General features: G+C 37.2%; 3 protein-coding genes across 3 annotated transcripts; all 3 read right to left on the bottom strand.

Annotated features, from left to right (window-relative positions):
- Positions 1–208: 208 nt before the first annotated feature.
- On the bottom strand, positions 209–4750 carry LOC118753576 (putative mediator of RNA polymerase II transcription subunit 15). Its single transcript, XM_036488462.1, has 2 exons — positions 4093–4750; positions 209–793 (listed from the first exon to the last, which is right to left on the bottom strand). The coding sequence occupies exons 1-2, from the start codon at positions 4748–4750 to the stop codon at positions 612–614; spliced, it is 840 nt and encodes a 279-aa protein (XP_036344355.1). The 3' UTR covers positions 209–611.
- A 5398-nt stretch (positions 4751–10148) lies between these two features.
- On the bottom strand, positions 10149–11076 carry LOC118733757. Its single transcript, XM_036463294.1, has 2 exons — positions 10438–11076; positions 10149–10345 (listed from the first exon to the last, which is right to left on the bottom strand). The coding sequence occupies exons 1-2, from the start codon at positions 10931–10933 to the stop codon at positions 10149–10151; spliced, it is 693 nt and encodes a 230-aa protein (XP_036319187.1). The 5' UTR covers positions 10934–11076.
- A 2720-nt stretch (positions 11077–13796) lies between these two features.
- LOC118733756 lies at positions 13797–14882 on the bottom strand. Its single transcript, XM_036463293.1, has 2 exons — positions 14315–14882; positions 13797–14189 (listed from the first exon to the last, which is right to left on the bottom strand). Exons 1-2 carry the CDS (start codon positions 14880–14882, stop codon positions 13972–13974), a joined length of 786 nt encoding a protein of 261 aa, XP_036319186.1. The 3' UTR covers positions 13797–13971.
- Positions 14883–20804: the final 5922 nt, after the last annotated feature.

The raw sequence follows: 20804 nt of genomic DNA, 5'->3' as shown, positions 1-20804 counted from the left end.
AGTAATCTATGCGATCGAAGAAGTTATATATCTGGAAAAAGTGCACGTTACCAAGGAGCTATTAATCAATTCGAAATCAAGCAGATGATTTTCTAATTTCCATATTAATAACAAGTGTGGACAGGGCCAACTTGTTTTAGTTTCTTTGCAAATTAATTTCACGTGCATTATCTAAGCAGCTAGAAGTGTTTGGAGGGGAGGGGAATGCAATATTTGAAAGTGAAATTTAGTCTTATAAATGAATAATGCATTCGTTGTTTACATAGAACATGCGATGTCCAAACATGTTTAACCATGTCATGCCATGCATGCGATAAAACGCTGTTGATAATGTGATCGATCAATTGTTTATTGGTTGAAAGCATACATACGTTTTGCGAGTGTTTTTTAGCAGGAAAAAAATAAACAAAAGTACATATATTTGTCAGCGCATTCATAGATTTGTATGAAAATACACAAATAGTGTTATGTCCATCAAGTTTGCAGCTTAAGTCTTTTGTTTGAAAGCTTTGACTAAGCATTGGTGTATATTTTTCTGAAAGCTTTACTAAAATGCTGAAGAGACAACTTATTTATACTCAAATAATTCATCTAACAAAATGCCGGTTTGCTTAGAAATAAAATCGCGCTGGTTGTAGAAAAGTTTTAATCGGTGAATCGCCGCCGTTCTGCACTTTGCGATAATCATAGCCGCCACTCGCTGCTAAACCGTCGAGGGAGCCCACAACGGATTTACTGGGTGCAACTCCTTCGTCGGAGAACTCTGATGTGCCGCCAAGATTGTCATATTGCTCTGAAAAAGGGAAAGCGAAAGTTTACATTAATAACAAATTTTATAGAAAAGTTAGAAAATTTAGCTCGACCCTAAATGCAAAATTGCAACAGCTAAGAAACTAATGAAATTATATACAAAACAATGACAAGATAGGCGATTTTCAACAGAATTTTAATCACTTTTAACTACTAAGCGACGGGCGTCGATCTAATCGAGAAAAGGAAGATTACTTGCTTTCGTGAGCTACAGAACTGCAAACTCAAAAGTTTTCTAAAAGCTCTGATTCAAACGTTGCTTAACTAATTTGCGACCTCCCGCTATGCTACAATACTCTCATGTGAGAGTCTGGTGTACCATTTGACAAGCATTTTTGCAAGATGCTAAGAAAGTGTATATTACTGGCAGCATGGTGGGAGGTGAAGGTTATATTAGGTTACATATATGTATATAAAGTTCAGACCGATAAGTCTTTCATCATTCATACTAAAAGCACTGGAGAGACTAATCGATCGGCATATTAGGCAATGGTCACAGACAAACACGCTTGCTGCCTTTTTGGATATTGAAGGAGCCTGCAATAATGTTTGAACTAGAGGGCTGCATGAATTCATTCAAACTTCTAGCCAGACAGAGTACAGTAGATTTAAATATTATCAGATACAAAACACTCAGCGTTTGGAATTTTTCATGTTTTGAATATACATTTTGTTTTAAACTATATTCACATTACAACATAAATTACTTTGTTTCGATCAAATTACTTCACATAAACTAAGTACGTTTACATTTCCTTTCATAATTTCTATAGCAGGTACGAGTGGTTTGTACTTGATTTCAAAACACAAATGGTACCAAACCTTTAGGTATTTTTTTCAAATTTACTCAACAGTGGGGGCTAAAATAAATGAAAAATCTTTTTTTTTTTTTATTTGGTTCTTGATTTATGATAAATTATCCCATTTCTTTACAAAGCGAAATTACTTGATTTCAGCATGATTTGCTTATAAATTACACCTGAGCCGTAAATTACGAAATGAGAATAAGCTTTTAAATTCTCTACCTTCAAATGGAAGAATGTGAATGAATGAATGAAAAGCATTCAAATCTTTCAAACTTATTTCGGTTATAGTCTTTTTCTACAAAAAAGTTTTTTCGTATTGTTAAAGGAGCGCAGCAATTCATACATACATACCTACATTCATACAAAAAATTATAATTTATTTCAATTCAATTTATTTTTACTTTGTTTGAATATTGTTGTTTCGACACATATATCAAAACAGGTATTCACTCAAATTAAAAAAAAATTGAAGCCAAAATCATTCATTCGTTTTGTATATGTATGAATAATTCATAAGCCGTTTTGAATAAATTTATGCAGTCCTCTATTTTGAACGGAGGCGGTATGCAAGACACTCTCTGAGTATGGAATTCAGCGCCATATGGTGGCATGGACGCGACCACAGACGCAGGATCTGTCAGAAGGAAAACTACCAGGCGCACGATACAAGGGGGTGTACTATCACATGTACTGTATACGGGTCTTTTAGTATGGTGGAGAGCTCTAGACAAAGGTAGTAGCAGCAAAAGTGCAAAGACTCGCATGCTTTGACATATCGAGAGTAGTGAGTAGCACATCCCGGGAAGAGCTTAACATGATACGGTCGCAAAGAGGAAATAAATCCACTATCTTTGCCGATAGTTAAGAAGCACTGAAGGCACTAGATTCTAAAATCGTGAAATCGATAATTGTATGGAAATGTCACACCACGTTGGCGTCACTGAGCTACATCAACGTCACTCTATGCTGGGTTCCCGGACATAGTAATATTGAAGGGAATGAATCGGCTGATGAGATGGCCAGATATGGCTCTGATATTCCAAACGCTTCAATGGTGTCGAATACCAACAAATACTCCCCGCAGAAGCTACCCTGAGAGGATGAGAAACAGTTAATTGACCACTTTCTGCGTCAGTGTCTACACCCGAAGCGCCTCAAGCACTTGGGTTCACACTCCTTGAACCGTCTGGGCGTGATAGCGTAAGTAGAACTTTTCGATCTCCTCGTCTTCAGTAGGAATAGTAGTTGGTTCAATTTTATTTCATTCTCCAAATAACTGTCGTTTATCAGAACTGTCCATTTATGGAAAAAAGTATTCATTTTCTGTGCAAGAAAAGTGCGAGTCTTATTTTAATATTCAAGCATTTCAAACTAAGGCAGCGCTAAGAGAACAATTTTGTTCTCGCTTCCATTCTTCGCGAACAGTTCAGGCGACAATTTTTTCTTGTTGTTGTTGTAGCAGCATACAGACTCCCCAAAGAGTTTTTGTGGAGTGTTGCTGGAGTGACAGTCCTTGGCCAGATATAAATCTGGGTCGTTTCGGTTACGGTTACGTATACCCGACTGTCGTGCGAAAGAGAAGAACTATACTAAACGAGAAAAAGACTATGGATGTGAGCATACATTAAAGAAGATTTTTTCTCGTTTCGTTCGCTGTCAGATCAGTTCTGAGACTTTAGTTTCCAAATTATTCTTCGAGAGAAAGTTCCTTATACTTGTATTCCCATTTTGTTCGCCTTAAAATGGTCCCAAAAGAATAGCACGCAGTTGGTTCGCTTTAGAACGTTCCCCAGTGTTTTGTTATACAATTCCAGCTGAGAATGTTCTCACCAGTTTTGTTCTCACGTTCTCTCTTGTGGAAAATCTACGGAAAGTTTTCTTCTCATTTCGGTTATGATTTTTAAGCGTTCGTGGTAACAAAACTACGAGAATGACATCTGGTTTCGATAATACCTTTTGTTCTCGGTCCATGTTTAAAGTCTTTAAAACCACATGAATTTATAATTTGAAGAACGAAAAAATATTAATCACTGTCGGACTTGCTTTTTGCACAAATTTTTTTCTGAGTGTGTACACATTTTTTTCTGGTAGGATTTTGTGGCAAAAAAAAAATCTGAATGGCAACACTGATTACAGGGCCAGGTTGGAATTTTTGAGACGATCATTCCAGTGCTTGCTGACAAAAAAAAAAAACGGTAAAATTTTCGTCGAAAATTACGGAGCTCTTCTTTAGGGTTAGTAAACTATCCCAAACATTTGACTTATGTCGAATTTCCACTGGGCATTGAAATGACAAAAAATTGGAGGCAATTAAAAAATGCCATGTGGGAATGGATTTCATGACATTTTTTGTAACGTAATGACAATTTTTCATTACATTTTTTGCCATTTAATGCCAAGTGGAAATCCAGCATTACATTTTGCATTTGTCGAAAATTTCCAACTTAAATTTCGCGGTTTTTCAATCGTTACTTACCTTGAATTTCCTTTTGTGCAGCTGCTGCTTCCTCTGGTGTTTTGTACTTAATGAAAAATATCTCCGGTTTGGTGGGTTGTGTTGGCGCTGGTGTACTAATTTCATCAATATTCAACTCATTAGCCTTCTTACTCAGCACATAAATAACTGTTTTCTCCTCTTGTGGCGCATATTCGGCAGTCAATTTGAGATTGGCATTTTCTGGCGAAGGCGCCTTAATAAACACAACGCGATAGTTTTTTTGTGGACGTCCAATGACAATATGCTTGGTGCGTGTTTGCTCCTCCGACTCTTCTGGTGCGGATACTAAGAAGAATTGCTTTGTAATTATAGGTTCGACGGCGGGTTGGGAGGGCGGTAGGTATTTATCACCGCTGTACGATTGTTGTGATGCTTTATGCTGTTGCTGCTGCTGCTGCTGCTGCGACTGTAATTGTTGACGCAGTGTTTGGTGATGTTGCGGTAGAAGTAGTGCATTGCTGTTAGGCGCAGGATTAAAGAAATTCTCATTGTTATTATCCTTTGCGCGAAAGCTGTTGTTATTGCTATTTGAGTTAGTATTGGTGTTGATATTGCGTTCATAGTAGTAACCGAAATTAGGCGCGGCGTTAGTGGACAAAGCGAGCAGCGCACAGGTGTACAAGAAAAGAAAGCGCATTTTTGAAAAAAAAAAATATATATATTTAAAACTTGCGCTTATTTTTGTTTAAAATCACGTGCCAACTATTGCAACTCAATGCAAGTTGTTTTTAAGTCTGATTAATGTCTTAAACTGCTGTTTAAATTGGAAAGACTCCAGCAATTTATAGGCGAATACCGTTTTAAATGAAAATCAAATGGTGAGTTTTGGGAAAATTTTTAGGTAAATGTTGCATGCAAAAGTAGTCGTTAAAGTGTATGCTTGTATGTAAATGTAGTATTTATATATTTTTATATGTAAATAAGTTTACCAGCAGCGGGCGATCTGTGTTCAGCCGCGTCAGCACTATTTTTGCGCCTGAGAAAATTCGAAATTTTAATTTGTGCATTTAAATGTTGTCGGTCATAATGACATCCGCCCTCACAGACCATCGCGTATACTACAAACATACATATACACCGTATTTTGGCCAATTTAATTAGTTCAATGTCAGTGCGTATGCTTTTGAGATCTCTTTTTCGCTTGTCAATTACGAGCGATTGTCCCTCACCCTGCACTTAAAGACACAACTCAGCAGAGCAGCTAAATAAAAAAAAACTCCTAATTTTTCTGCTTCACAACACCGTTTTGATGAATTAATTAAGAATTCATAACTACTTAGGTACTAAGTCCAACTGCCAATGTTTTTTTTTTGTCTGTAAGCCAATTAGTCGTATTTACACGCTTGCTGCACATGACTATTTAAATTTGTAAGCTGATATCGTAACTGTGTTACCACAATTTTTCACAATATTGCTGAAAGGAAAAATTTCAAGCTTTTGCAAAATCTTGAAGTCTTATGTAATTTTCCTTTGAATAGAGATAGCAACTGGGTGAAAATGTCTGCAGCTTGGCAGACTCGTAAGCTCAATACTCGAATAGGTAAATTATTTAAAATAACATCACAAATTAAAAGATGGGCGACTGGAACTTATGAAGCGGCTCTTATGGTTATCAGTTTGGAACAAAGTAATCTTCCTTAATAATACTAGTTAGATATATTTACATAGCAGGCGTAAGTATAATTTTTTGTTCCAAATTATCGATACTTACGTAGAGAGAGAAAAACATTTTTCAATTCTGGTGGAAAATATCCGGAATAGGATTGAAGTTTTAAGCGTCGTAAGCAGATGTCAAAATCTGTCAAAACTTCACATAAAAAAGTTCAAGAAAAGCTCAAGAAAAATGTATTTGGCCAAATTTTCCTAAGCAGTGCGATGTTCTTAAGAAGTTTGCTACGCTTTCTACTACGGCTGTCTAAAATTTTTTTGTGCACAAAGAACATAAGGTAACCTATGTTTTCAACAGAAACATATGCTCCATTATTTGGTGAGGAAATTCCATGGACACTACGATTCACACAACGAAATAGCGCAATTTTTTTCTTGACTGTTTTCTTGAGAACTTAGATTTATACATTTAAATAAAACAAAATATGCTTGGTTATCAAACTAAGCTTGCTGAATAAGCAATTCCAAGCAAAAGCTTAAAGTGTGCCATTTATAGACTATCCAGAAATCCTCATTTGGTCGATTATTTCAGTAAAAAATTTGATTCCTTAAAAAGGGAAGGATAGAAGAAGGGATAGGGTTATAGAACTAGAAGATGGGCTCGCATCAGCTTTGTGGACCTTTGCTCTCCGAGATTTAACTTCGCACAAGCCTTCAAGGTGTTTTTCACCGAAAGGAACAGCTGGGACAACGAACGATCTAAACCCCGGAATACCTGGTATACTGACAACTCCAAGACTGATGACGTCGTCGGAGCAGGAGTTTACCATCAAACACATCTACATACACTGGGACAGCAGACCGACACTCCTCGCATTAAGCGCAAATCTGCAGTGGGACTATTTTCAGCTTGTATTAATTATTGCCTCCAGGAACCGCGTATACCTCACATGATCACCGGGACATAGTAGAGCCATTGGCAATTAACTGGCAGATATTCTCGCCAAAAAAGGGGCTGCACAGGGATTCATAGGCCCAGGATCCATTACTGGCCTGCCATGGAACTCCATTAGGCAAAACCACATGATCTGAATGAAGAACAAAGCGAAACATTACTGGACAAATACGCAAGGTAGCAAGGCAGGTCAAGTCCTTAACTCCGGATATATCAACAAGGAGAACCGAAGAACTCCTTCGCCTCAATAGGGATGAAGGAAGAATTGTAACAGGTTTACTTGATGGCCACTGTAGGGTAATGAAACACTTGTCAAACATAGGACCTGTTAACTCTGAGTGCAGGTTATGCAACGAAGGACCACAGTACCTAGACGCACACGACCTAAAGCGCATTCAGCCAAAGGACCTCGCGAGATTTCTTGCAATATGTGGAGCAAGACCTGTAGTCGAATGGAGGTTTGTTACAATAGATCGTTGTGGTCATGGAAACTCGGTGACCTGCTCCCTCCTCTAATCAGAATCACTTTTGCCAACAACTGCTACTTTGGAATGACTAGGCAATTGCACGGGCAATGAAAAGATCTGGAGTTTTCGAGGGAAAGATTGTGCGAAAGCGGGTCGCGATGCTGGTAACAGAGGACAAGAAAGACCTCCTCTGCGTTGAAAAGACCAGGTGGAAAAGGACTTTGCCTTCCCTGCATTTCCAATAGGCGTGAGTTGGCACAAAAGTGAAACGAATGGCGTGCTTCAGTTACAGCACCAAACAAAAAGAATAAGAAGAAGACGAAGAGGCTGAAGAGGACGAAGAAGAAGAACAAGAAGAAGGAGAAGAAGATGAAGAAGAAGAAGAAGAAGAAGAAGAAGAAGAAGAAGAAGAAGAGGTTTAAAAGATTAATATCTGATGGGTATAAAACCGATACCTTTTTCTACTTGCTTGTTGAGTTCTTCGCACACCGTTTCAATCTAACCTAACCTATCTTCGTACGAATGTAAAATAAATAAGAAATTGTCATTACTTCTTTCCTCTTGTCTTAAAGCGCAGTTACCCACGGACGTAAAAACGGAGAACGTGTCAGCTGACACGATATATCTTATGGCCGTGATGTAGACGTTGCTTCTCCCTCTTTCTATCAACAGCACACTTTATATATTTTTACGTACTTCTACGCTACGCAACGTGCACGTTCATGGGTTCGCGCTCTTAATCAGCAATTGGAAGTGACGTATTGTTAGCTTAAAACATTTCACACTAGAACAACAAATTTGCGAAATAAATATATCGAATATTTTATTCGAAACCTTGACATTGTTATTGCGAAAATAAGAATTAAAAAAAAAAAATTCAGACAGCAGTTTACGGTGGTCGTTTTCATATTTATAGCTTTAAGAATGGGAAATGATTTTTGCTCCGTCGAATGGTCGCTTAACGCTCGTAAATTAGTAAACAGAATAGTTTGAATTTGCATTGCAAATCGAAGTGTATAAATATTTATTTAACTTCGAATCCAACTCGATGAAATATATTACGTTCTAATGCTTTCTGTCGCGCAATAAAAGATATACATAAGTAAACGGAAATAAAAGTAAAGATAAGAAATGAAATGATTGTGGATAGACTTAGATGCTCAATGAAAAGTGGAACTACCTATACTATAATAAAACTTTGAATTGTTTGTCTATTTGTTTATTTGTTTAAACTCACTAATCTCCGGAACTACCGAATGGATTTTCATGGGGCTTTAACTGGTGTATATAGAGCGACCTGAGTGCTATAACTTCGAAACCGTAAGTCGCATAACTTTGAAATTAGGTGAGTTGGCATACATACATATCTAGCGTAGATACCTATTGTATTGTCGATACACTTTTGTAAAAGGGGCGTGGCACATCCTTTGGGTGTGAAATTTGTAATTAGCCATAACTTTGCAACCATAAGTTACATGCATTTGAAATTTGGTATGAAAATATACCCATGGTAGGCGCTTTTAGTAAGGTATATATGAATGAGTTTGTATAAGGGGCGTGGTGCATCCCATAGGGGTGAAATTTTAAATCAGCAATAACTTGGGAACGATAAGTCACATAACTTCCAAATTTAGTGTAAGGACATAACTAAAGTAGGCGCTTATAGCGGGCTAAACGTAAGTGAGTTTAGGTCAGGGGCCGCTGCACATGCCGTGAAATCTGAGAGAGTGGGAGTTTGACAGGAGCGTGGCACCTCCAATAGATGTAATACGTTCAGAGAACCATAACATTCGACCCATTACAACATACAGCTAAACGAAATGACCTGTTGTAAACTAAACAGAGATGGGAGTTTGTAAAAAGTCGCAGCACCTCCCACCACGCATGCCGTCTACTTTCAGAGATTATTTAATTATAAATTATAATTCATTTCATTCTTCCTTAGGTACCTTGATCCATGGAAATACGATTTTTAGCGAAGAAAATGATTACCAATATAATTGCAGCAAGAATTATTACTGGATGTGGCAAAGGAGAAGATGTGTTTCTGTAAGAAGTCCTATTTATTCCCGCAGACCTTCCCTTTTAATTAAAAAGCCTTTTGATAATTAGATACCCCTCTACAAATGTACTTTTTAAGTGACTTAATAGAGCCCCATCCTTAAAGTATGAATACAAAGAAGCGCAAAATTGTTTAAGCCCCACAGATGTCCTAGACACATCAACGGGTCATCGGCATATCAAGAAGAAGTGTGACGAATTAAAAAGAACACGGTAGGAACATCAATGACCCCGTTCCGAGATTAGTTCATATACCATATGTTATCTCAGCGCCATTATTATTGGCCTATGAGTAAGGAAGGTTCTGCTTTTCAGTCCTTCCAACCTAAGCTAATAATGTTTTTGTATTATTCAACGCAAAAGTTCTTATCAGGCGTCGCGAAGCAAGCCAGGCATTTGCTAGTGTACAAATACAATTTGAAGAGTTATTTCTGTTTGAAATTGGCTGCAATTTTTTGAAAATTTTCCATTTAGCTTGGGTTAAGCGGAGGGTTCTCGTTTTTATCAATTTTACCTACACCAATATTTAGTATTTTTAAGATTTTGTTAACTTATTCGCGTACATGGGTTTTGCTACAAATTTTATTTTTTTATTGTTTGATTTTTGTTTTTTTTTATGTTTTTTGATTAACTTTTTTTTTCTTCTTAAGATATTTAAATATATTTTTTCTTAATATTTGTATTAACTCCGAAGAATGAAAATTCTAAAAATAAAATGGTTCAACATTTCTTGTCTAAAACAATATAATTTTATTGATTCAAATCAAATGTCGCGTATAAAATAAAATCAAAAGAAAATAATTTTAAACCAGAAAACAACGAACTAAGAATTAATCAACGAGTTCTTAACGTCAAGCAGTCATGTGCTGCGCCACCCAACTTAACATCAACAGATAACAATAAAACATTTTTACGAGTTTCCGAAGCGCGCGCCGCGCCGCCCTTTACAGACGAGCTAAAGCGGGCAAATATTGGCTAAGAGGCGATGATGCGCTGCCGAGTTCCGCTGGTGGTGGTTGAATGGCTGCGTAGTTGTAGCTGCCATCGGGAGCAATACCGTCCAAGGAGCCAATAACTGAAGCCACTGGAGCGGTGCCTTCATCGGATATCTCCTTAGTGCCGCCCAGTTGGTCGTATTGGTCTGTAAGGCAAACATTTCGTTAAAGTATTCATATTTTTTTCATGCAATCTTTTCACCTCAATCGTTCTCAAAAAAAAAAAGGTTATACTCACCTTGAATTTCCCTCTGCGCTGCTGCCGCTTCTTCGGGTGTCTTGTATTTAATGAAGAATACTTCGGGTTTGCTGGGCGCTGTTGGCGCTGGTGTGGCAAAGTCATTGGCTGTCAGCTCATCATCCTTCTTGCTGAGCACATAAATGACAGTCTTTTCTTCCTGTGGAGCAAATTCAGCTGACAATTTGAGATTAGAGTTATCAGAGCCTGGCGCCTTTATGAAGACCACACGATAGTTCTTCTGTGGGCGCCCGATGACCAAATGTTTTGGCTTAGAATTTTCATTATCATCCGCCGGCGCCGAAATCGTGTAGAATTGTTTGTGTACGCTGGGCGGTTGTATTGTGGTGGCCGGTGGCAAATATTTCTCACCACCCCGTGCTGAGGACACAAAATTGCTGGCCGCTGGTTGTGCTCCATAGTCATATCTTAATTGTGGTGCGGCGCTGACGGCTGCAATGGTCGCCAAACAAGCGAGTAAAGCGAAGGAGCGCATTGTTATTGCGTAAAAACTGAAGTAGTCCTTTGTGGAAAAAAAATTACCGAACAAAACTAAGGTGACTTTTTGTTTCTTTCACACAAACACAGACACTACACTTTTGTACTCTGTTCGTTCACTGCGTTGATCCTCTTAAGAGGGTTACGGTTGCACTGTTTGACCTGTCTGAATTGCATTATCATTTTATATGCGAATTGTTACGCTTTTTCGCACTACAAATTCGCAAAATCAATGCAAATTTTCGCGCATCGTGCGGAGTGATCAAAGGCATTGGCATCGATCGCCGGCGTACGTTGTTCGGTTCGGTTGACAAATTCGCGGTAAAAGTTGAGCGTAAAACGCATTGCTCTGATTTCGTATTTAATTTGTCTTAGAAGCAACAACAACAACAACATATGTATATCGTACCAAAAAGCACACCGCACCGCAGCGGCGCCTACTTGAGCGAGTTGCTATTCTTTAACGCTCCTTATTTGACTTCAAATGCTATCAGTTTAGTTTTGAGTGATTTTTTTGTGAAACAGTTGAATGGTTTCACGCTTTTTTCTGTCGCTTGTATATAATATCCATTTTGCATAATCTTACCTATGAATTTGATTGCATATTTTTTAGCGCCAACTGCATTTTAGCGCATCTCGTCTATTGTTTTCGCAAGGCAAATTACTCATAGGGCTGGTTTCTCCAACTCAACTTAACTTAGTTTAGCCAATATTTTGGACTTAGTTAAGAATAAGCTGATCAGAAAGTAGTTTAAGTTTTGACTTAAGTCCAAAAAATGGCTTAACTAAGTTATGTTGAGTTGGAGAAACCAGCCCATAATCTTCTTAGCTCGCTACCTGTATTGAGCGCAACTCATACGCTCTTTTATGGGCATGGCATGGCGCGGCACGGCTTAGTCATTGGTTTGTCGCCTTCCTTATGTCTTATAGCGTCGTTTCTTTGCCGCCAAACAAAAATTAATCTTTTCCAAAAATCGCCCCAAATACTTTTCCGCTTAAATTAGCGTAAAATTGAATTTAACGGTCTTATGTGATAAATTAAATAGCGTATTCTTTGATGCTTATTTATAAACTACTCCTAATATGGTAATGAAGCGTTTTGAGCAAACAAACAAATGTTCAGACAAATATTATAGTGGGATTCATGAAATGTCGTAAAGTTGTTGCCAATGTCGCATTTGTCGCCTTGCGACACAGCTGATTACTTTTTTATGGAAACTTTCTTGCGACAAAATTGCGACATTGCCATAGTATTTGAGCTGGAAATCATTGCAAAGTCAAAGTCGCGAAAAAAATTTTTTTTTTGTCTTCAAACACTTTAAGAAAAATTATATCAGTTAAGGCTGCTTCCAAATATAATTGTAAAAACTTTTATTTTCTCTAACGCGCGGCATTTTTGTGTTTTTAATTTTACATTTGCAATCCGGAGTTTTGCCATTTCGCCAAAAATGCCACTTTGCGACGTTTTATGAATCACACTTACATTTTGCTGATAATTTGTAAACATAATACATAGATTCTTATGGGATCAACATGTCTTCTAAAAATTTTCCTGATAGGGAGGGCTACAACTGCCCTGTCGAATACATTTTGGTTACAATTTTTGACGTAGAAAGTACGTTTCGGTATCTATGCCTTGCTCAGATTTTGTAGTTGTACTTACCCGACGCAGGTATCAAATATCGTCGTTTCAACTTTCTCTGAACTACCTTTGCATGATAAGTAGAGGTACATCTTTGTAGTTATAAAGAGGACGGTGCTACGCCCAATTCCTAAAAGTCTATATTATTTATCTTAGGAGGTTTATTTATTGTTAGGAAATTGTTGTAACTATTAACTTGAAGTAAATTAGCGTCCTCAACTTTTGAAATATCGGAGTTTTCGTATTTCTGAAATTTACCGTTATATGGGAAGCGGGTGTAATTTTAGTGCGATTTAAATAATTTTCAACAAATTGCTTTTCCGTATCAAGGTTTTTAAGTGCACCGAGTTTGGTGGAAATTGGTAAATCGGTTACCGAGATACACATTTGTGGTCATAAGTGGGCAGCGCCACGCCCATTATCCAAAAATTTATAATATTCAAATTTTCTGCTAATCATATGGGCAAGAGAGAATTTACCTTGAGTTTTTCAACAAATTATAACAAAAATTTGCTCCAACTTTTGCTGTAAGGCGAATAAAAGCTCTGTGTACATTTTAAGCGCATTATTTCAAAAATGCCATATTTTCAATTGTGCCACTTATTTTTTTTTATGTATGTATGTTACCGCATAACTTTGGAGAACGTTAACCGGTTTCTATAATTATTTTTTTTTTTAAAGGAAATCCGATCATTGGATAATCTTAAATTTTTATATGAGAATTGAAGTCGGTTTTGTTTTTTGCTTAAAAATAACTTGTACCTATCAGGGTGGCCCAATAAGTACAAAAGATGTGATCAGATCAGAGATGTGTATGACTACTTAGTATCCCGAGATTCCATGCCTGGTGGGCGGAATATCGAAATGGTTAAACAAATTATTTCCATTATAAAAAATGATTTGCCGAGATAAAAACTGTAAATAAATACCAAATATTTAACTACTAAATATTTTATGGAACCATTTACATTTAAGGGATGATAACAAGCTGTTCATTCTGGGTATTTCCAATATTAGCTTAATAGCTGATACTAAACTTTGTATAAACAGCAACAATATTCATACATTTTGCGCTAAAGGAATTCACGAAACGGTGCAGCTTATTTTAGTATCAAGCGGAAAGAATCCCACGTAAAAAGAATGCCAAACTAATAAGAAAATACCAAAAAAAAAAGTATGCAAATTCTGCTGGGTCTTTCCCGAGAACATCAAATCACGATTTGTTAATTTTAATCTCACTTTATTGAATAACAACAATTTATACAGCGAATAACAATAATAAATGTATGCATGAATCGAATATGTTTGTCACAGATAACAGTTAACAATTGAAAAAGTCTACTTACTAAAACTAAATAGGTATTCAGGTCGTAAATTCGTGTCAAATCTCAAATTTAAAGCTTTAGGAAAGATGGCAAATATTGTGTGCTAAGCTGCTGTTGTGAGCTGGGCTGCTGAGCCTCAGACAAATTAGAGCTGCCGCTGTTGCTGTTCACTTGACGATAATTATAGCTGCCATCAGGATTGAGGCTGTCCAAAGCGCCAACGACGGAGGTAATAGGTGCCGTATCCTCGCCGAATTGATTGTTTCCGCCCAGTTGGTCGTATTGGTCTGAAAGTTGAAAATTATAAAGAAATTATTAGCATGCATACGAGCCCCTTTGTAATGCTTTCAATTCTATGTATTGTGACCTAATCGTCAGTCACTCTTTGGTTGAGAATCTTCTAAATACTCACCCTGAATTTCTTTCTGGGCTTGTTGTGCCTCCTCAGGTGTCTTGTATTTGATGAAGAACACCTCTGGTTTGCTCGGCACGGTTGGCGCTGGTGTGGCAATGTTGGCCGCATCGACATCCTCGCCCTTCTTGTGCAGCACATAGATAACAGTTTTCTCTTCTTGTGGTGCAAATTCAGCCGAATACTTAACGTCATCGGGTTGTGGTGCCTTGATGAAGATAACACGGTAGTTCTTTTGCGGTTTGCCCAAAACTAAATGTTTTGCTTTCGGTGTGTTATCTTCTGGTGCGGAGATTGTGTAGAATTGTTTATTGATGAGTGGTGCTTGCTGGTCGGATTCGGGTGGCAAATATTTGTCACCACCGCGCCCGCTGCCATGGTTTAGAGCATTGCCTTGACCGTTGGCAACAACACCACCACCACCACCACCGCCAACTGGAAGGATACCGTTGCTGCCAGCGCGTGCTGATAATACACTGTTGCTGCTGCTGGCGTAGTCATATCCATGTTGAGGAGCGGCATAGATGCCGATAGCACAGATAGCGACGATCACGATCAGGACACGCATTTTCGTTTTAATAAAAATATATATATTTTTTAATTTTAATAACTTCACAATCACTTCAGCACCTTTTGCGCTGATATTTTTCGTTTGCGTTTCTTTTAATTTTCCTTAGACGTTTCGCGCTTAGTTTGTCCCGACACACCGCGCTGATGTTTTAGTATCGAATTGAATTGGTTTACTGGATATAGGCCTAATGATCTACATAGTTTATATACAATGTGGGGGTCGCTCTTGCCTTTCAAGTGGCTGCTGCATAAATTGAGCATCTTCAATTTTTTGTGCATCACATTTCAAATATGTAGATTTGCTTTGGTTTTGTGCCGTTGTGTTGGTCTGCATAATATATATTTTACATTGAAACCAATTCGATAGGCCTAACAAACCATCTTAATGCTATTGTCTTCATTATTGCCTTTATTGGCATTTGGTCTAATGTTAAAAGTGTGACATTTTATTGTAGCCGCGCACCAACAAAAATTGAGTTCATTTAATTGAGTGAACCAAGCGGCATGAATTCCAAGACAAACATGGATTAATAGATATTGTTATTAATGTGGTATTGATCTTCTTGAGCAAGTTTTTTGTTTTTTGACCCTGCCTTGCTATTTTTTGTTTTTGGTTGGTTTTTTGTTGTTGGCTTGTTCACATTCACACTCTTGTTTTACATGTGAACATGTGTTTATAGGAATGTATGTATGTATGTAAGTGCACTGTCGTTTTCTGTCGCCTGTAAACGGCTTGCTTGACAGCCTATTGTGTGAATTAATGCAGGTCGGTAATTAATTAGTTAACAATGCACTAAACGAGTTAGCAATTAATAGTAGTTTGGATGATTCATTTTTATTTTTAAACAACTATCGTAGTATATAAATGTATAATTTTGGTAAAGTTGTACGAAAAATTCCTTCTTTGGAGATATTTTGATTCACTCACTATTGATGCAAGATGACAATTTCAAAAAGTGTAACATAAAGAATGGACATGAAAAATTTTGGTCAGCCGAAAATCATTATAACAACATATTACACAACCTAAGAAAAAAGGTTTCTGTTTTGTCATCTTCTTTATTCAGCTTACTATATTAAGCAAAAACCTTTTTTCAATTATCTTCATTATAAACAAAATGGCAACATTTACATTTGAGCCCTCTCATTAAGCTATGGACACCTGTTTTTGTGACGGTACCTGCTGCTCTCTGCCAATTATTTTCGAAATGCTACTAACATTAGATTGTCTCCTTTCGTTTTTAACTATTTTCTTTCGATAATTTTCAACGGGTCGCCATTGTGAAGAGTTTGATGGGTTGTGGTCCTTTTGAACAATATCTACTCCGTATCTGACATACCAGTTCATGGCAAGAGGGCTGTAATGGCTCAATGCTGAATCGCGTCAGAAAAGAACTGAGCCTTTATGTTGCATTATGGACGACAGCAAACGTTATTGCAAACACTTTTTCATATAAATTACTTGATTTTTAGAGCCCGTGATAATAAATTTTTTGCTCTTCGTGCCACACTGGCAGATGGCTTGCCACACCAAGTATATATTAGGCCAAAAAATAACAAAAACCAAGGAGCTTGTCCAACATTTTTAGCTTGAAGGCATCTTGGACCCCATTTGTCTTTGTTGCATTATAAAGCTCAACGCCCCGAACCTGCTTAAAGGCCGCTTCGACGTATGTTCCCTCGTTCACACATACTTTTTCTTGCTTTTTGCACAAAATTTTCTCCGCAAGCTCACACTGCTGAATGCGAATCCAAGGTCCGCTAGCCTCCATAATGTCAGGTTCGTGGTCAGTTGAGGGTCAAATTGGACAAGTCATTTATCAAAAAAAAAAAAATGTTTTTTGTGGTCGCTGAGTCCGAGTATGGGGGTTCCTTGAATTTTTAGGTTTATTCAATGAATCTTTCTCTACCTGACCTTCAATTGACCATAAACCTGACGTGTAAGAAGCTAACGGGCATCGGATTCCCATTCAGCATGTCGAATAACATAGGGGTTTTCTTATTTTCTAAACGTCGGCGCCTTGGCACCCACGTCACTGTTGACAGTTATAATTTCGAGAAAGTAGAGAATTTCGTTTACTTGGGAACCGATAATAATGTCAGCATGGAAATCCAACGTAGAATCACTCTTGCCAACAAGTGCTACTTTGGACTGAGTAGGCAATTCAGAAGTAAAGTCCTCTCTCGACGTACGAAAACCACACTCTTATAAGTCACTTATCATGCCCTTGTTAGTTTAAGGCGCAGAAGAATGGACAATGACCACATTCAATGAGGCGGCTCTTGGAGTATTCGAGTGAAAGATTCCGCGGAAGATTTACGGGCCTTTACGCGTTGGCGACGACGAGTACCGCAGACGATGGAACAATGAGCTGTATGAGCTTTACAACGACGTCCATAGTGCAGCGAAAATTAAAATAATGCGGCTCCGCTGGCTTAGCCATGTCGTTCGAATGGACACCGACGCTCCAGCTCTAAAAGTATTCAACCCGGAACCCGCTGGTGGTAGAGAGGAAGAGGGAGGCCCCCACCGCGATGGAAAAAACCAGGTGGAGAAAGGCTTGGCTTCACTTGTCGTCAGTTGGCACAGAAAAGTAACGACTGGCGTGCTTTGTTGATTTTTATCAAACGCAAGTAAATGTCTTTTGTTATGGAAGCCTTTATTATTACTAGTACCTGCTAACGCAGCGAGATACAAAACGTGGTTCGTTTACAGGCTACGAGTTACTACTACAAGTACTAGGGCAAAGTTACGCAGCTGGAGTCAATTGTCACCCCTTAGGACAACTCCATGTTAAATGCGACAGCGGAAAGTCGAATACCGGTAACTCGAAAATCAACCACCCATGATTTTCGAGTTACCGGTATTCGACTCCCGAACCCCCGACTAAAAAAATTGCAAATTTTCAAGGATATTCAAGGACACAATTTGTAAAGGACATTTTCCATAACCATTTGTCCTTATACATCAAAAAATTTATTCTGTTAAAGTTCTACAGAATTTTTTCTTTAAATGACACCCTTATTGTTATCCTACATTGCACTGAATTTTTTAAATAATTTTTGAATTAAACATATTTTTTAAATTTCAAAGTCCTTTTAAACAAAATCTTGGTGTCAGAGAGAAAAACTAGGTACGCAGTTTTACAATAATTTACCCATAGTTTCACGAATATATTATTTTTTTTTTGTGTGTAAAATTTACCGTGTCCCACGGTGCTATAATATTATACAACAATAGCAAAAAATTGGCAAATTGGGAGCATGTAAGTTTTGCCACTTTGTTTATGGCTTTTGCGATAAGAATTAAAAGAAAAAAGCAGCAGCAATAGAAAACTTCCAAATTCGTATTAATAGAGGTCTGCGTGAAGCATTTAATGTTTTATTTTTTGCTCCATTAGCTAGACTTATTTGTATAATGGCTAAATTATGCAGAAAACCAAATCATACAAAAATAAACAACATTTTACGGCATAGTTATGAAAACTAAGTTAGAGTAGGAAAGGCAATAACTGGGCGAAGAGGCGTGGGAAGTCTAAGATTTCATATTCACAAAACAGAGCCGGGAGTGCTCACTGTTCGCCAACACCCTCGCTGCCATCAACATATGTAGCTTTTAGCGATGTCATTTATCAATGGTTGCTTTAAAAAGTAGTTTATTTTTTTGATTTTTTTTTGTGTAAATGTTTATGCAAATTATTCTTGTATGGAGCGCATTCTGCGTGCGATGATGTGTTAATAAACTTAAATAAGTCACTAAAATGCGAAAAATCTAAATTTCAGCATAAAAACAAATTGAACATGGGTATTTAAATCTAAGTTTATCATTCGCCAACTACAATTGGGTGACAATCTCTTTTTTATTGCTTCCGATATAATGTGCTAATTTTATCGTGGAATTTTGTCTCGTTGAATCTTGAATTAAAAAAAAAATCGCAAGGTTTTTATACCAAGTTCAATGTCAGGCACATTGCGAAGCTCTAAAAATAGAATTTCATTTAGATCGTTTTTGTATTTAGTTAGACATTCTCAGCGAAGTCATTGCTGTTGTATCAATCTATGTATATGGATTTTGGTATAGAGTAACACCTTATAATAGACACTGAACAGTGATGTCATAAAAAAGGAAGTTAAATTGCTATAATGTGAATTACGAAATGCATCAAGCAAAAAATACGAAAATTCGTATTAAACTACGAAACCAATGAAATATTTAGTTGTTCATAAAAAATAAGGCAGAAAAAGCGCGTAAATCTATTCTAAAGTATTTTTAAGCTCCAGCTTGTTTTAATTGGTGGAATATATATTATAAAACTAGTGCTATTATTTAGAACTGGATTTGCCCGGCCACGCTTGCTCAGTTTAATAAAATGGAAATATGAAAATCAGAGAACTTTGATTTTTTCTTGTCGTAAATTTCCAGTCGCTCTCGAATGTAATTCGGACATACCAATACGAATAATAAAATTTTCGGTCGCTCGCTGGTCATCAGTGTAGTTGTTAATTTTATTGACTTCGCCGACCTATGTCAGCATGTCTTTTCCCCGGCATTGCAATGAAAATTATTAAATAAAACAGAATTATTTTCACAGCCAATCAAATCCAAACAAATTATGGTAAAATGAATCCAAATTAACTTTAACCGAGTCTTTTGTTAATTTAAACCATTTTTGTTTCAAGAGAAAACGAAACATGGCTTGAGAAATGTAATAAATTTTACACATCCGTACGGAGAAGTGATAGTTTTGTATAGCACTTCAGTTAGAACATAGGTATACCACAAATGTCATGTATAATGTCAAGACAAATTAAAACAAAACTTTAGAAAAATAATCTAAACAACAAGATTTATAAATCAAAATGTCAATTTTGTCTATAAGCAACGTTGGTCCTCAAAGGGTTAATAAGAAAACAATGAAAATCGAGATTTAATCGGTACAAATATCAAAAAATCGGCACACTTATACGCCCCGACTTTAAAAAAGTATTCAGCGGAGCAATTTTCTCAAAATCGGTGCTGTCCCGCCAAAATCGGTGCAAATGGTCACCGTAGGCATACTACGCCTCCGTAGGACCTGGGTTCTATCACTGGCCCGGGCAAAATCTAAATTGAAGAAACTTTTTATAACAGTGGTCGCCCCTCGGCCGTTCCAATACTTCGTAGTGAGACAGCAGGCTATAAAATATCAGATGTCAAAATCCTTGGACACAACTTTTCAAACACACGAAATTATTGCAATTGATTTCTTGACCGTTTTCTTAAAAGGTCCGTACTTAGCTTTATACATTGAAATAAGCAAACTAAGCATGATCGCTTAAATTAAGCTTGGAAGCCCTGAATAAGCAAAATAAGCAATTCCAAGCAAAAGCTTAAACTTTTCGGCCCTTGTTATTAATATGGATACTTGTTCAGCCAGAATTAATTTTTGCCAAACAATTTGTAAAATTTCCCAGGAGAAATATTTAAGGACATGGCTTCAAAATTGACTGTCTTTTGTGTCAAACTTACAGCTAATCTCGTGAGATATAGTTGACGTGATGGAATAATGTACATATGTATGTATGTATGTATATATTTGTATTTTAATGCTTCAAACATTTTGTTGGTCCTCAGCTTATCAGCTAAAATACACATATTAATGTACATACATATTTTGTAGAGATATGTATGTACATACATAGTATATGCACTCATAAATATGCAAAACCAAGCATTTTATTACCGCCGACCACTAATGGGTGGTCAACGCCATCTTAAATTAAGCAATTTTATGATCGTTAAGCGCAGAACTGGGTCGCTAAACTCGTTTATTGTTCATCGCATGGCATTTTGAAGTGCCAAGAAAATATTTGCATAATTATTAAGCTATTAATAGGGGTATTCTCGCAGTTTTGCAAAGCCCTTGTACGATGTACGGAT

This window comes from Rhagoletis pomonella, unplaced genomic scaffold (assembly GCF_013731165.1).
Source record: "Rhagoletis pomonella isolate Grant_MI unplaced genomic scaffold, Rhpom_1.0 Rhpom_scaffold_00002, whole genome shotgun sequence".
Classification (NCBI taxonomy): Eukaryota; Metazoa; Arthropoda; class Insecta; order Diptera; family Tephritidae; genus Rhagoletis; species Rhagoletis pomonella.
The sequence above is the reverse complement of the archived record's forward strand: the minus strand, read 5'-3'. Positions and strand labels throughout refer to the sequence as shown.

Excerpts from the sequence above, each read along its gene's own strand:
- LOC118753576 (XM_036488462.1), bottom strand. The coding sequence starts at position 4,750 with ATGCGCTTTCTTTTCTTGTACACCTGTGCGCTGCTCGCTTTGTCCACT. Across the intron at positions 794-4,092 it reads TGCACAAAAGGAAATTCAAG|AGCAATATGACAATCTTGGC; the intron begins GTAAGTAACGAT and ends TCCCTTTTTCAG.
- LOC118733757 (XM_036463294.1), bottom strand. The coding sequence starts at position 10,933 with ATGCGCTCCTTCGCTTTACTCGCTTGTTTGGCGACCATTGCAGCCGTC. Across the intron at positions 10,346-10,437 it reads AGCGCAGAGGGAAATTCAAG|ACCAATACGACCAACTGGGC; the intron begins GTGAGTATAACC and ends TTTGCCTTACAG.
- LOC118733756 (XM_036463293.1), bottom strand. The coding sequence starts at position 14,882 with ATGCGTGTCCTGATCGTGATCGTCGCTATCTGTGCTATCGGCATCTAT. Across the intron at positions 14,190-14,314 it reads AGCCCAGAAAGAAATTCAGG|ACCAATACGACCAACTGGGC; the intron begins GTGAGTATTTAG and ends TTCAACTTTCAG.